Source organism: Anopheles arabiensis, chromosome 3 (genome assembly GCF_016920715.1).
Source record: "Anopheles arabiensis isolate DONGOLA chromosome 3, AaraD3, whole genome shotgun sequence".
Lineage (NCBI taxonomy): Eukaryota > Metazoa > Arthropoda > Insecta > Diptera > Culicidae > Anopheles > Anopheles arabiensis.
This window is the reverse complement of record NC_053518.1, coordinates 13776679-13791937: the sequence shown is the minus strand read 5'-3', so window position 1 is coordinate 13791937 and position 15259 is coordinate 13776679. Positions and strand designations below refer to the sequence as shown.

The 15259-nt window shown below is 44.9% G+C and overlaps 1 protein-coding gene across 12 annotated transcripts in view; it reads left to right on the top strand.

The window, feature by feature from the left end:
• LOC120903503 (dual 3',5'-cyclic-AMP and -GMP phosphodiesterase 11-like) overlaps nt 1-15259 on the top strand; it is a 101119-nt gene that overhangs the window by 83258 nt on the left and 2602 nt on the right. For all 12 annotated transcript variants that reach the window (XM_040312978.1, XM_040312977.1, XM_040312973.1 and 9 more), the window contains 8 exons: nt 2576-2731; nt 12212-12412; nt 12478-12639; nt 12731-12889; nt 13989-14165; nt 14239-14603; nt 14675-14863; nt 14956-15178. In XM_040312978.1, the coding sequence (XP_040168912.1) occupies nt 2576-2731; nt 12212-12412; nt 12478-12639; nt 12731-12889; nt 13989-14165; nt 14239-14603; nt 14675-14863; nt 14956-15178 (1632 nt within the window). The remainder of the gene's footprint in view (nt 1-2575; nt 2732-12211; nt 12413-12477; nt 12640-12730; nt 12890-13988; nt 14166-14238; nt 14604-14674; nt 14864-14955; nt 15179-15259) is intronic.

Sequence of the window (15259 nt, the reverse complement as noted above, 5' to 3'; positions counted from 1 at the left end):
ACAGAAGTAAAGTGTGTGTGGAAGTGATAGAACAGTGTTTTGGTGTGCGAGTAGGCCGTACCGTTGCGATAATGAAACTCTCGAGACGTAAAACAAAAATACTTGTAATCGGTACATCCCACCCTTTTTGCGTGGTATTTGATGTAATCTATAGTTAATTTTACATTAAATACTGTTCTATTAATCTCTCATAATTAGATTGATTTCATAAATAAAAGCAGCACAATTTCACAACACAACATAAATCAAACCAAACACATTGAAAGGAGTTTCCTGTTGCTACACTTTCACGCGAACGCGAATGCAAATGCACTTCTATGCACTCTTTGTTGCCCTGTTAACTTTCCCATTAGCCAAGTAATGGAGCAGAGGCGGCTCCCCTTCCTAGAACAAAGGGTTCGCTGTGGCCTGCGTGTCCTTATTTAACCCATCTCCCGAATTCCCAGAACCTCTCCCCTGCACCTTTATTGTGCACGTCAGAGTAAATTCTGCCCCTGTTTCTGTACAGGTTGCTGTTATGGTTTACTGTCTTCATTTTCACGGAAAATCCTTTGGATGTGCTGTGCTGCATTGCCGTTTTTCCCTCGTTGTGCAGCACTACCACAATACGAGCGCAGAAGCTTACAACCAACGGCAGCAGCAAAACGGAGCTGCATATTTCATTCGACTGCTTTCATAATCCGAACGAAGTGTGCGCGCGCCTTTCTGTTCCGTTGAATTCATCACTTTAAGTACAATTAATCATTTATTAGCAAAAACCACAGCCCTGTGCTGCTGCCGCTACAGTTTTGTGCAGTGCGCTTGTGGAGTGTTGTGTTTGCCGTTGGCTTTGGGTGGAAATCTGAACCGTAAGCACTTGCTAATTGGATGTAAATATCCAGTGTGCGTATGTGTGTGTGTATATTTGTATCAAAAAGCTTCAAATTGGAACCCCTCCCCTCCTTCCAGCAGATCCATGGGAAATCGTTAAATAACCACAGCGCCCGAATAATTGTGTCCGCTGTGTTTGTTCAAACTGTTCGATTGTGAAACATACAACACGGCACGGTGTGGCAAATAAAATAGCAAACCCCGCCCCGGGTGATGTTTCGCCTCATTTCCGCAGTTCGTGAAAGGCTTTGCCGTGGGTATGAATATGCAAATTTGTTATTTGTGATTTGATTGCAGCGTGCGCATCCTCCCGCCACGGTGTGAAAAAATATAATTTCAGATTGGTGTCAAATTCCGATGCATGCGGGGTTTGTTCAATCTCTCTCAAAATATTTCGACTCGAGTCGTCCCAATGTGGCGCTTCCGTTGCATTTGTTGTTGGTTTAGCGACAATTGAAATGACAAGTTTAAAAAGTTTAGAAGTGTATCAAGGGTTAGTTGAAATTCGGTTGGATTAACGAGTATGTTATGTTTAAAACTATTTGTCCATCTATAACTTCGAGGAAGAAGTTAAGAGCGTTCACTTCACCCCCAAATTTGAAGCAAACAGCAAATACGGGGCGGTTAGGCAAACTACAATAGTGTCTAACTAAATGCTATAGTTTCTGCTAAATAAACCTTGTCCAAATGATCTTACATTGACTGACGATTACATCTGGTGCATTATGATTTTTTTGTAAGCGATCGTACAACATTCAATAGTATGTGCAGATCGACTTGATTTTATGATTTTCTCGTTTCATACCAACTTTCTTACTATGTGAATCAAGCAGTTTGCTTATTTTGTTCACATTAAGAAATGTTTTACCACACTTTACACCACACTTCACATGGATCAATAGAGGGTAAAACACATAGGCAAAATACATACTTTATTACATCGATTATATTTATATTTTCAACGTTTTTATGCTTTATTACAACCTGAAATAAAAATAAAAATAAACAAGCTTCTATTTCCTAAGCATGTTTTAATTTAATTTAGAATATAATAATTATTTATAATTTTTCCCTCGTTGTCATGTGTTTTTGTGTGGTATAATAAAAACAAATTAAAAATATGTATTTATCCAGTAATGTTTTAAATCAAGTTTTATAACTTTTAAAAAGTACTCAGCAGTAAAAACATTTTAAATAATCTTAATTATGCTCAGACTTAAATTAATGTGAGATAAATAATGTAATAAACTTTTTCCCAATGTTTTATTTTCATTATTGAAATTCGCACTGCTCAATCTCTTAATTTCCGTAAAATAATATGTCAATTCAATATCATTCAAAAACAGATGAATCGCTTCACAAACAATTTAATTATAATCCAAAATAGACACACACACACACACATTCCGACTGCATTCCTATTTCGGTTCCAGCAACCAGCACCATTCCAGCAAATATGCAGATTAATTATTTTCGAACCATATGCTTTCCATTGACCATTACGATAAACCTGTTCCCCCCCCCCCCCCTCCGGACACTGATTCGCCCCACATTCCGTTCGCGCATTCATAATAATAATGTAATTTAAAATACTACACCCACGACTGTGGAGATTTGATTCACCACGTTTCCAACCTACTCGAAACTCATTTCTTCTTTTTCCTGTTTTTTTTATTCTTCTTCTTCTGTCTCTGTTTTATTTTAGGATGAACGTTTCAACCGGGAAATCGATGTACAAACTGGCTACCGTACAAAGGCGCTACTCTGCATGCCAATCAAGGATGCGTCCGGGGATGTGGTTGGGGTCGCGCAAGTGATAAACAAACAGGGTGATCAGTGCTTTAGCACCGCGGACGAGAAGGTAAGCATGGGGTAAAGGGTGTTGAGTAATGAATTTGTACGGTATAAACGTATGACCTTCTGTCACTTGAATTTGTTGCTTGGGAATTGTATTGAGGGGACGAATGAAGGAAACAAGGAATAAAGAAGGAGTCTAGCGCAAGCGTTCAATCAGTACAGACGTTCCTCTCTCTACCAGTTGAGAAATTCACTAACTAAAACATTATGGTCCTTCGTAGAACCGGATAGAATTGGCTATCGAGATAACGACAATTCGTTGCACACGGGTGCATTAGTGGCAGTGTATTGTGCGTTTGCTGTTTCGATACTCGTAGAGAGATTGAGGAAGTGTGCATAACGGCAGTGTATTGTTCGCGCGAGTGTCACAGTGTGAGTTGGACACTAGGACATTCAGTGTGCGTGTAAAATAGCTGTGCGCGTTCGGACAGGCTCATACTTGAGCATACGCATGCGTTAGATCGTGCACTTCACAAGTGGCTTAATTGTGAAGTCCAGATACGCAACATTTGGTGCATCGAGCGTTCAAAGTGTAGAACGTTTTCGGTGAGAAGTGTTGTGTAGCTTCAGTGCGGGAGTGCAAGTGTTCCCACAAACCGAGTACCTGACTTCCAATTCGTGGAACGTCGTTGGTGGTATCGTTTGTTCCAGTGTAGGTGCGCAAGTTACCTACACACGCACATCGAGCGTTTTCAATCTGTGGAAACGTGGTCGGTGCGATACATTATTGTGTGTCGTCGAACCGCTGCCGTTCGAATTCACAAGAAATTACCAGTGCAGGTTTGCAAGTTCCTGTACAAAGCATATCGAACGTTTTCAATACGTGGAAACGTGGTCGGTGCCAGTTATTGTTTCTGACGGTCAAGCCTCAGTCTTTTGGACGCTTGTTGAACAATACATTGTTCAAGTGTTAGTGAACATTGAATTCAAAGTTGTATGTTTCAAGTGTAGGTGAGCAAGTTCCCTATACACGTACATCGAACGTTTTCAATCTGTGGAAACGCGGTCGGTACGGTATCTTTTTGCTTGTGATCGATCATCAGTCGTTCGAATACGCAAGAAGTGTTTTCAGTGCAAGGAGGCAAGTTCCCTGCTTAAGGCATATCGAACGTTTTAATTCGTGGAAAACGTGGTCGGTGCTAACAAACGTATTGTGAACAATACGGTTCGCGCGCGTTATTCAAACGGAGTGAGCGTGTGCGCGAGTGAACAATTCTCTCTTTTCGGGTTAAGATAAAGGTTCGCGCGCGTTATTCAAACGGAGTGAGCGTGTGCGCGAGTGAACAATTCTCTCTTCTCGGGTAAAGCAAAGTTCCGCGTGTGTTAATCCGAGTGTGTGCGTGTGTGAGTGTATGCGAAGAATACGATCCGCGCGTGTTAATCCGGGTGTGTGCGTGAGTGTGCGAACAATAAAACCGCGTGGTTTGAACTAATTCTACGGGTAGTGTACGGGACAAATTGAACTATTTTACGAACATTCAGTGTTGTGAAAAGTGTTTTTTGTTACAAGTGAAAATGCCTGGTTCACCAGTTCCAACGACGTCGGCGGCGTTGGAGGAACAAGACGCATCGCATCGTGTATCACATGTGCAAGCTGCATTAGACAGCGATCATGTCCAAGCCAATCCAATACTGAGGGCAGCCGTGGCAAGAGAAGCTTCGGAGAGTGAGTTTGAAGGTTTTGAATCGGTAAATTCAAGTCCTACTTTTCCAACAGCAGCAATGCTGGCGGAGAAAAGAAAGCGAATGCGTCAGCATTTCGACCAAAGGCTGGACCGCATTGATCAAGCACTACAGCATGCAACAAGAGCGGATGCCGCTTTTCTGAAAGGATGTGCGTCACGCTTGTCGATGCTATCCACGGAATATGAAACGTGGCACACCAACAATTTGGTTTCTTCTTCCAATGCACAGTTCGAACAAGAAGAAGAAGAGTACGCCTCTTTCGAGAACCGCCATTTTGAGCTTTCATTGGCAATTGAAAGAAACTTGTCATCAAGTGTAGTTTCCACACCAACACGCGATACCATGCCACACACAAAACTTCCCGAAATGCGCTTGCCAACTTTTGATGGAAAGATGGAAGATTGGTTACCGTTTCGAGATGCCTTTCTCAGTCTTATTGATCGCAATAAGAATTTAGCCGACGTAGACAAGCTACGATACTTAAAAGGCTCTCTTCAAAAGGATGCTCTTAACGTAGTAGGAGACATCGAAATCACCGACGCAAATTATTCTGTTGCCTGGGAAGTATTGAAATCGCGATTCGAAAACAAAAAGCTAGTGGTGAAACGATATCTTGATGGATTATTTGCGATACCACACATGAAAAAGGAATCATACGAATCACTGATTTCTTTAATTGACAGTTTTGAGCGTGGTGTTAAAATGACGACTAGAATGGGAGTGGCCACGGAAGGATGGAGCGTGCTCTTAGCTCACATGGTCTGCTCTAAATTAGACCTGGCCACACTTAAACAATGGGAAATACATCATAGCTCAACCAATGTTCCCACGTATGACGAGATCATGAAATTCCTTCGCAGCCAAGCAACTGTTTTGCAAGCCATGGCTCCAGACAGGAATCGAACAAGTGAAGCAACAACAGCTGGAGGCAGAATGAAAACCCGCAACGAAGTGTACAGCGTGGTTAAGCCGGCCACAAAGGTTTGTTCATTCTGCAAAAGGGCTTCACATGCTGCGTACCTGTGCGAAGTGTTTCGAAATGCATCTGTGGAAAAGCGACACGAGCTAGTGAGGAACGGACAGTTGTGTTTTAACTGTTTGTCGGCGGGTCATCAGCGAAAGGATTGTTCGTCCGGATCTTGCCGTGTATGTCAGCGAAATCATCATACGATGCTTCACAAACCGAATTCTCCAATTGATCAGTCGTCATTAGCATCAGCGTCATCACTGCCGTCTACATCAAATGCAGAAGCAGCTACACCGGCTTCTATTGTTCAACATTGTGCGCGCAACAATTTCGAAAAAATAATCCTGTTACCAACAGCAATGGTACAAGTAGTGAATGTTGACGGAACACGTATCTGGGCTCGAGCTTTACTGGATGGAGGTTCACAGATCAACATTGTTACGGAACGATCGGTACAGCTGTTGAGAGTCCAGAAGAGGAACGAGCATCATCTGCTTGGTGGAATAGGGAAGGCACAGCATTCGTCTCATCATTCTGTGAGCCTTGCTATCCACTCTCACTGCTCTACCTTCAAGGCAAGCTGGAAGTTCCATGTGCTGCGAGAAGTGACGTGGGACCAGCCAGCACATGCAGTCAATCCGGAAGGATTGAACCTACCGAAGGGAGTGACGTTGGCGGATCCTCATTTCTATGAGCCAGGGCCAATTGATCTACTTATTGGGCGAGAAGGTTACAACGATCTACTTTTGGGTAACATTCTTCGGTTGAATAGCCCAAAACTACTACTGCAAAACACGGAGCTGGGTTGGATTGTCTCAGGTCAGGTAAGCCAAGGTCTAACACACTCTTCCTTAGTGCTCAACGTCATGACGCTGAATGACCAACTAAGCCGGTTTTGGGAACTGGAAGGCTGCTACTCCCCTGCGATGTTATCCGTCGAGGAAGCTGAGTGTGAGGCAGCATTTGTACAAACAACTTCACGAGACCACGAAGGCCGTTTCGTGGTAGCCTTACCAACGCGTACTGAAAGGCTTAATCAACTAGGTGACTCTTTTGAAGCTGCATCACGGCGGCTACAATCGCTCTGTAGGCGATTAAATATCGACTCGAAATTGAAGCAGGAATATTCTAAATTCCTACAGGAGTATCTCGATCTAGGACACATGGAAGAAATTCCATCTGACCGCCATGACATTGGAAAGACATATTACATGCCGCATCATTGTGTAGTACGACCCGACAGCCTCACGACTAAGCTAAGAGTCGTATTTGATGCATCCAGTTCTACTGATACAGGGGTATCCCTCAACGATGCACTGATGGTGGGACATTCAGTGCAAGATGATCTTTTGTCGTTGTTACTCCGATTTAGAGTACCCAGATTTGCGATTTTGGCTGACATTGAAAAAATGTATCGCCAAATTTGGGTGAAGGAATCCGATCGTCCACTTCAACGCATCCTGTGGAAAGAATCTGCTGATGATAGAATTCGCATCTATCAGCTGAAAACCGTTACGTACGGCACAGCCTGCGCACCTTACTTGGCCACCCGTTGTCTGCAAGCGTTGGCTAAGGAAGGAGAAACAAGATATCCCAGGGCATCCAAGGTCCTCGAGCAAGATTTTTACATGGATGACATGATCACCGGTGTGGAATCTGTTGAAGATGGCCGGATTATTTGCAGCGAAATAAATCAGCTTCTACAATCGGCAGGATTTCACCTGCGCAAATGGGCTTCAAACTCGTCTGAGTTACTGGAGCAAATACCAGCTGAACTACAAATCGAGGGAGATGTTTTGAACATCGATCGCAGCACATCCATCAAGGCTTTGGGTTTAAGATGGATGCCATCATCGGACCAGCTAGGGTTTAGTGTGCCTAGTTGGAAGGAATCAGAAATCATCACCAAACGCATTGCGTTATCAGACGCAGCTAAGTTGTTCGATCCTCTTGGACTGTTAGGACCAGTCATTGTAGTAGCAAAGTGTTTCATGCAGGAGCTCTGGAAGAACGAAAATACCTGGGATGAACCTTTGGAGTCTGAACGGCAACAATTCTGGTTGCGCTTCAGAGAACAACTCGCTGATCTGACTAGCTTGACAATTCCACGACGAGCAATTGGTGGAACAGTGCGAATTGAAGCTCACGGATTTAGTGATGCTTCCCTACGGGCTTATGGCGCCTGTATCTACATACGAGCAGAATCGTCAGATGACCAAGTCTCAGTACGGTTGTTATGTGCTAAGTCAAAGGTGGCACCGATACCTAATACCAAACGGAAGAAAAACGTGTCCCTTCCACGGCTCGAGTTGTCGGGAGCGTTGTTACTATCACACTTATGGCAGAAGGTGAAGCAAGGGGTGAAATTGGAGCTTAAAATCAACTTCTGGGTTGATTCGACGATAGTTCTTCATTGGCTTTCAAGCAGTCCTTCCCGTTGGAAACAGTTCGTTGCGAACCGAGTTGCGGAAATCCAGCACCAAACCTACAAGATGCCTTGGAGTTATGTGGCCAGCGAGCACAATCCAGCTGACATTATTTCCAGGGGAATGATGCCTTTGCAGCTCATGGATTCCCAACTTTGGTGGCAAGGGCCCTCATGGTTGCATCTTCCAAGTCAAGCTTGGCCTACGAACAAACCCAATACTGAAATTTCCTCGGAAGATTTGGAAGAGCGATCGATTGTAGCCACATCTCAACAGGTACCGCCAAATTTTCTATTCGATCTTTCTTCATCTTACGAAAAATTGGTGCGACTTACGGCATATCTGCTGCGATTCATGTACAATTGTCAACCGACACACCGCGGAAATCTACGAAAGGGGTTTCTAAAAATAGATGAATTAGTGTCAGCGTCTCTAACGCTCGTTCGTCTGGCCCAACAAGAAACCTTTGCTGAGGAGCTTCGGGATGTTCGTCAAACTGGAGCGGTCAAGCCGAACTCAAAACTGAAAACGCTAACACCTATTCTGAAAGAGGGTATCCTACGTGTGGGTGGTCGTTTGCGAAACGCGCCTGTTTCGTATGAACGCAAACATCCGATAATTTTAGCGTTTTCTCACCCATTGACCCTACTGATTGCGCGTTCTTATCATCGACAATATCTGCATGCGGGACAACAAGAGCTCATATCTAGCCTGCGTGAGAGATTCTGGCCCCTTCGCGTACGCAACCTGGCACGAAAGGTCGTATATGAGTGTGTAAGTTGTTTCCGATCCAAACCAACAACGGCAGAGCAAATCATGGGAGATTTGCCCAGCGAACGCGTAAACCCAGTTCTCCCATTCTACAACACTGGTGTGGATCTGTGTGGTCCATTATTCTATAGACAAACCAACAAGAAGGCTGCTCCAATCAAATGCTATGTTGCTGTTTTCGTCTGTCTTGTGATCAAGGCAGTACATGTGGAGCTTATTGCCGATTTGTCTACTCCAGCCTTCATTTCTACATTGAAGCGTTTCATAGCTCGTCGCGGTAAACCATCCGTAATCCAGTGCGACAACGCCAAAAATTTCCGGGGAGCTGATCGAGCGCTCAAGGAGATGTATGAGCTGTTCCAGAAACAACAACATCAGGATGCTGTTACAACTTACTGCGGAACGGAAGGGATCACCTTCAACTTCATCCCTCCGCGGTCACCCCATTTCGGTGGGATCTGGGAGGCCGCAGTGAAGTCGCTGAAACGGCATCTCAAGGCTACGATAGGATCCAGTATCTTGCGGCGAGACGACCTGGAAACTATCTTAGTTCAAGTGGAGGCTTGTTTGAACTCGCGACCGTTAACTGCACTTTCCAACGATCCAGAGGACCTGGAACTTCTGACACCGGGTCATTTTTTGATTCAACGGGCGCTTACATCGGTCCCTGAGCCATCTTATGCTGAGATTCCAGGCAACCGCCTGGACCGCTATCAACAATTGCAGGAGTATGTTCGGCGGATTTGGAAGCGATGGAATCGAGACTACTTGTCTGGTTTGCATCCGCGTACCCGGTGGACTTCAAGGCGAGACAACGTTCGGGAGGGCACTATGGTCCTGCTGAAGGAGGACAACCTTCCCCCCTCTAAAATGGCGCTTCGGCCGAGTGCTGAAGATTTATCCTGGTGATGACGGCTTGGTTCGAGTGGTTGATGTGAAAACGAAGGATGGAATTTACAGAAGAGCCATCACCAAGATCTGCATACTGCCCGGACAGAAGGAAGAAAGAGAGGTTTCGTAATAAGGGTTGAAAGCTACCTTTCAACGGGGGGCGGCTATGTTGAGTAATGAATTTGTACGGTATAAACGTATGACCTTCTGTCACTTGAATTTGTTGCTTGGGAATTGTATTGAGGGGACGAATGAAGGAAACAAGGAATAAAGAAGGAGTCTAGCGCAAGCGTTCAATCAGTACAGACGTTCCTCTCTCTACCAGTTGAGAAATTCACTAACTAAAACAAAGGGGTTTAGGGGTATTGCATAGCGAGGAATGGTGCCACCTTTCTAACCACCACCTGTTCGTTTGCCAAAACAAATCTGCGGACCGCATGATTGATGCTTGCTGCTGCTGCTGCTTGCCCGGATTTCCGGAAAATCCCTTCGGGAGCTTTTAATTATGTGCGCGCAATCCTTCCATCAAGCGGGTCCACGGGTCTCTCGAACTATGATGCTGCCGGTTGAACTTTGATAATCAATTAAAATTAAATAACGATGGCCATCAACGAAATGGAATACTTCTGCACCCGGCGGTGGGGGAGTTGCATGCCAATGCGAAGGTGGTTTGTTATAGTATTTTTTGTATGGGGTTTTGTAATGAGTTTTTGTTTGAAGTGCATGCACTCAATACGCACGAGTGACGTGGGTACAGAAAAATGTTTAAGTTCGAACTGAAAATGAACTCAAAATAACAATGTTTAATTAAAATGTTCAGACGTACTAATTAAAATTAAGTTGATCGAGTTATTCCATTCTTTTTTTTAAATTATATTATTCATTACATGAAATGTTCCTGGAGATGCCCGTTCAATTATAGATTATACTTTAATCTCCGATTAATCCGCTCAGATTAATATTCATTTAATGCATTTTATTTTAATTTAATTTAATTTAAAAAAGGGTTTTATAATATTTCAAGGAATAGTAACAGCTCCATTATGACCTTTTCAACACACTTTATTGTACATTCAAGTGTCAAATGTAAACATAAAATTATTTATTTTAAAAAACTCTCTAAACTCCCCAAAACTGGCAAAGCAAACTATTCCGCCACGTGACACGTGTTTTTCGAATTGTCCAAAATGCAGCGATTATGATCTGCTCTTTCCTCTATCTCTCTCTCTCTCTCACCTCCTACCAACAGAAGGAGGTCAGTTCGATGTGAATGGCACCAAAACGACTCAATACGCATTATCTTTACAATGCGAAATCTCAATTTCATACCCATGAATGTATGTACGTACATTGTAGCGTACATCGTGCACTGCTGTGTAGTCCGAGTGTGGACCAATAAAATCTGCTTCACCCAAGATCGTGCCGATATTACCATTTCCAGCAACCCTAAGCAGCCCTTAAGAACCCTTCGCAGAGAGAGAGGTTGCAGCAAACATTACACGAACCCAGAACGATATTACAGCAAAGCTTTACGATTTGCCGTTCGTAAAGTGAAAAGGTTCTATCAAGCAAAAAGGGATGTAAGGGAAGAAAAAACACACACAGAGATACTCATGCAGTAATGCCAAACCCATACGACAGTGAATCGAATATTGGAGTATAAATAATTTTACGATAACCGTCCCGGTGTAGGAAAAAAGCACCCAGCGGAGAGCTACAACAAACGCACCCGCCGAACGCATTTGCACTGCGAAGGGAATGGTTTTCCACATTTTCCATGTTTGTTCCGCCCAGGAGAGAGAAAAAACAATAAATAAAAAACATCAAGCATGTTAAAATGTGCGCAATTTGATTACGATTTTTTTCCCGGGGTGAGATTACACCCCGCAGCGCTGTTTGCGAAATGAATTGTCCCTTCCGGGGTCATGACTTCGGAGGTGGAAAACATGGAAACGCAGTGTGTGAATGGGAACACCAAAACTCGTTGAAATATTTAAATCATATCTCCCCGAGATACTAGTGTCAACGGGGTGGTTTTTTTTTCCTTTCGAAGCACTCCGTCGAAGCACTCCGAAAGGGGAGAAGATCAAGCATAAAAGCACATGAATTGGCGAATTTTCACCACCATTTTCACCGACAGCATTCGAGCGGAAACGGTACGTGAACCGAGACCGAGATGAGATTAATGATCGTACCGGGTGGACGGGGCGGGGGCGGTGGACGGTTTTGGTTCCGAAAGAGCTTCACCGAAGCTCTCTACCGGTGACACTGAAGCACTCTAAGGTTCGCGGGACGGTACGAGATGGGGCAGTCGGTCACGCAGTGACTGCAATTTATTTATCGTGTTTGTTGTGTGTTCCCCCCCCCCCCCCTCCAGCATCAGTTTCTTCCGGGTGGGCATGAGTGGGACGGCCACTCGTACCAAATATTATGTGCAAATTGTTTGAATTGGGTGTTAAAATCATGTTTTTGCCAGCACTAACGACGGACGGGCGGACGAACGCGGGAAATAAACCCCGTCGGGGTCTCGTATTACACACTCTACGGTGGTTCACTTTATGATCCTTTCGCCGGTTTATGGTGCCGGTGACGAAACAGCGGCCAAACAAATAAATGGCCACCGCTGGGAGTCATTTTGCGATTTGTACATTTTGTGCGGTGTGTGTGTCCACACAGAGTGTGATTGTGCTTTGTTTTGCAATAATTATTATGTGTGTTTTTTTTGCTTTTGCTTTATTTGCAGATTTTCTCCTCCTACCTGCAGTTCTGTGGCATCGGGCTTCGGAATGCGCAACTGTACGAAAAGTCACAGCTAGAGGTGAAACGCAACCAGGTGCTGCTCGATCTCGCCAGGATGATCTTCGAGGAGCAGAGCACGATCGAGCACATGGTGTTTCGCATTCTGACCCACATGCAGAGCTTAATACAATGCCAAAGAGTGCAGGTGGGGTGCAACAAGCAGTCGTCGGTTGACGCGCAGCAGTCTTATTTTACCCTTTCCATTTGCAGATCCTGCTGGTGCACGAAGCGTCCAAGGGTAGCTTTTCGCGGGTGTTCGACTTCGAAGCCAACGATCTCAGCGGCGAGGACGGCGATGCTCGCACGAGCCCGTTCGAGTCCCGCTTTCCGATCAACGTCGGAATTACTGGCTACGTGGCAACAACTGGCGAGGTATTTATCTCACTTTGTGTGTGTTTACTTTTACAATAATATCACCTTTATTGATACGTTTGTTTTTTCTCCCGATCGCGTTTTTTGACAGACTGTAAATATCTGCAACGCGTACGAGGACGATCGGTTCGATCCGAGTGTCGACGAAGGGCTCAATTTCCGCCACAAAACCATCCTCTGTATGGCGATCAAGAATTCATTAAGTCAAATTATAGGAGTAATCCAGCTGATCAACAAGTTCGATGATCTAGTGAGTGATCGTGTGTGTGTGTGTGTGTGTGTGTGTGTGTTTGTGTGTGTAGTAAGATCCCGGAAAGGGAATGATCTGCTCCGAACAAAGCATCATGCGCAGTGCTGCAAAATGTCAATGTCACACAAAATCTGACTGAAACAAAATCCATATCAGCGTCACGTATTCAATTGTGATGATCAGAGATGATGCTCAAAACGATTGGTGTGACCAATACATGATTCGTAACATTTTTGCGACGATCGCTTGGTCAGTCACTGTGTCATGGCCTTTTTTTTACTGAAATCAGTTCTGCAAAATGTCACTGACATAGTCATGACAAATTCCGTCTGAATCAAAATCATGTCAGCGTCGCGAGCTCTACTGTGATGACTAGATGTGAGACTCAAACAGTTAGTGCGACCATCACATGCTTGGTGACATTTTGTGCAACCATCTCTTGGTCAGTCTTGGGATCGTGACATTTTCTGTCGGTGATCATCAAGATAGCCGTGGGAGCGCGGAAATGCGGTGCTTGCAAGTGATTCAAAGAGACAAAATGAGCATATTTTCTCGCTCTGTTTGACCCTACAAATCATCAAAGCAGAAAGAGCGAGAAAGCATGCTCATTTTGTTGCTTGGGACCACACGTCAAGTATATTGCAAGAATTTCGTGATTATCACCGACAGAAAATGTCGTGACCAAGTGAGTGATCAAAAGTTGGGTGCTAAACAAAATGTCACCAAGCATGTGATAGATCCACCAACTGTTTGAGTATCACCTCTGATCATGTCAGCTGTGTACGTGAGTTGATTTGAGGTTCGTTTCAATCATGAGGGTTTGGTGAATGAAACGATGACATTTGGCAGCACTGTTCACAGCCCGAAAAAATCATAACTATATTTGCGCCGTCATTAACCGCAGCTTGTCTGTCAGTGTTTTGCGCTTGACTCAAGCACTCGCATGTCGTGTTCGGCATATCATGACGCACTTTCATCGAGTATCAGCAATGAGCATCAAGCTACCACGGATATGTTCATTGTTTTCGTTGGTGAACATCTCGTGATGCTCATGACATTTTGCAGCACTGATCATGCGTCTCCATTTTCTGCTTTCCAGACTTTTACCAAAAATGATGAAAACTTTGTTGAAGCGTTCGCCATCTTTTGCGGCATGGGCATTCACAACACGCACATGTACGAGAAGGCAATCATCGCGATGGCAAAGCAGAGTGTCACGCTGGAGGTGCTGAGCTATCACGCCTCCGCCACCATCGATGATGCGTACCGGTTACGGGTAACTTGCACCTTGCGCCTAGAATTTGTCTGTTTCCACAAAGCTCTGACGCTCATTTTTAATCTTTCTCCAGCAACTAAAAGTGCCATCATCCGCGTTCTTCAAACTGTACGACTTCAAGTTCGACGATCTGACACTGGACGACGACCACACGCTGAAGGCGTGCCTGCGCATGTTTCTGGACCTGGATCTGGTCGAGCGGTTTCACATCGAGTACGAGGTCCTGTGCCGGTGGTTGCTGAGCGTGAAGAAAAACTATCGCAACGTGACGTACCACAACTGGCGGCACGCGTTCAACGTGACGCAGATGATGTTTGCCATCCTCACGTCGACCCAGTGGTGGAAGATCTTTGGCGAGATTGAGTGCCTTGCGCTGATCATAGCCTGCCTGTGCCACGATCTGGATCACCGTGGGACCAACAATTCGTTCCAGATTAAGTACGTATATCTGAGACTGAGTGGTTTTGGGAGAATGGTGCCAAAGGTAACGACAAACGCTTCTCTCGCAGAGCCTCGTCACCGCTGGCTCAGCTCTACTCGACGTCCACGATGGAGCACCATCACTTCGACCAGTGTCTGATGATCATCAACAGCCCCGGCAACCAGATACTGTCCAACATGTCCTCGGAGGACTACAGCCGTGTGATACGCGTGCTCGAAGATGCCATCCTATCCACCGATCTGGCCGTTTATTTCAGGTAGCTGTGGTGTTCTTGCCATTCCGACCAAACATCCAACGATTTAAAAATAACACTTTTAACTGGTATTTGTTTTGTGCTTGCACAACTAGGAAACGTGGAGCCTTTTTGAATTTAGTCGAACCGGCCAGTGAAATGAGTTCCTGGCAGGCGGAGGAGCCACGCTCGCTGCTGCGCGCGATGAGCATGACCGTCTGCGACCTGTCCGCCATCACCAAGCCGTGGGAAATCGAGAAGCGCGTCGCCGATCTGGTCAGCTCGGAGTTCTTCGAGCAGGGCGATATGGAGCGGCAAGAGTTAAACATCACACCGATTGTAAGCTCGCGGTGCACGATAATGCTAGTTGGGTTGAGGCACATTAAGCATATCTTTATTTTGCTATTTTTTGCCCCTCCC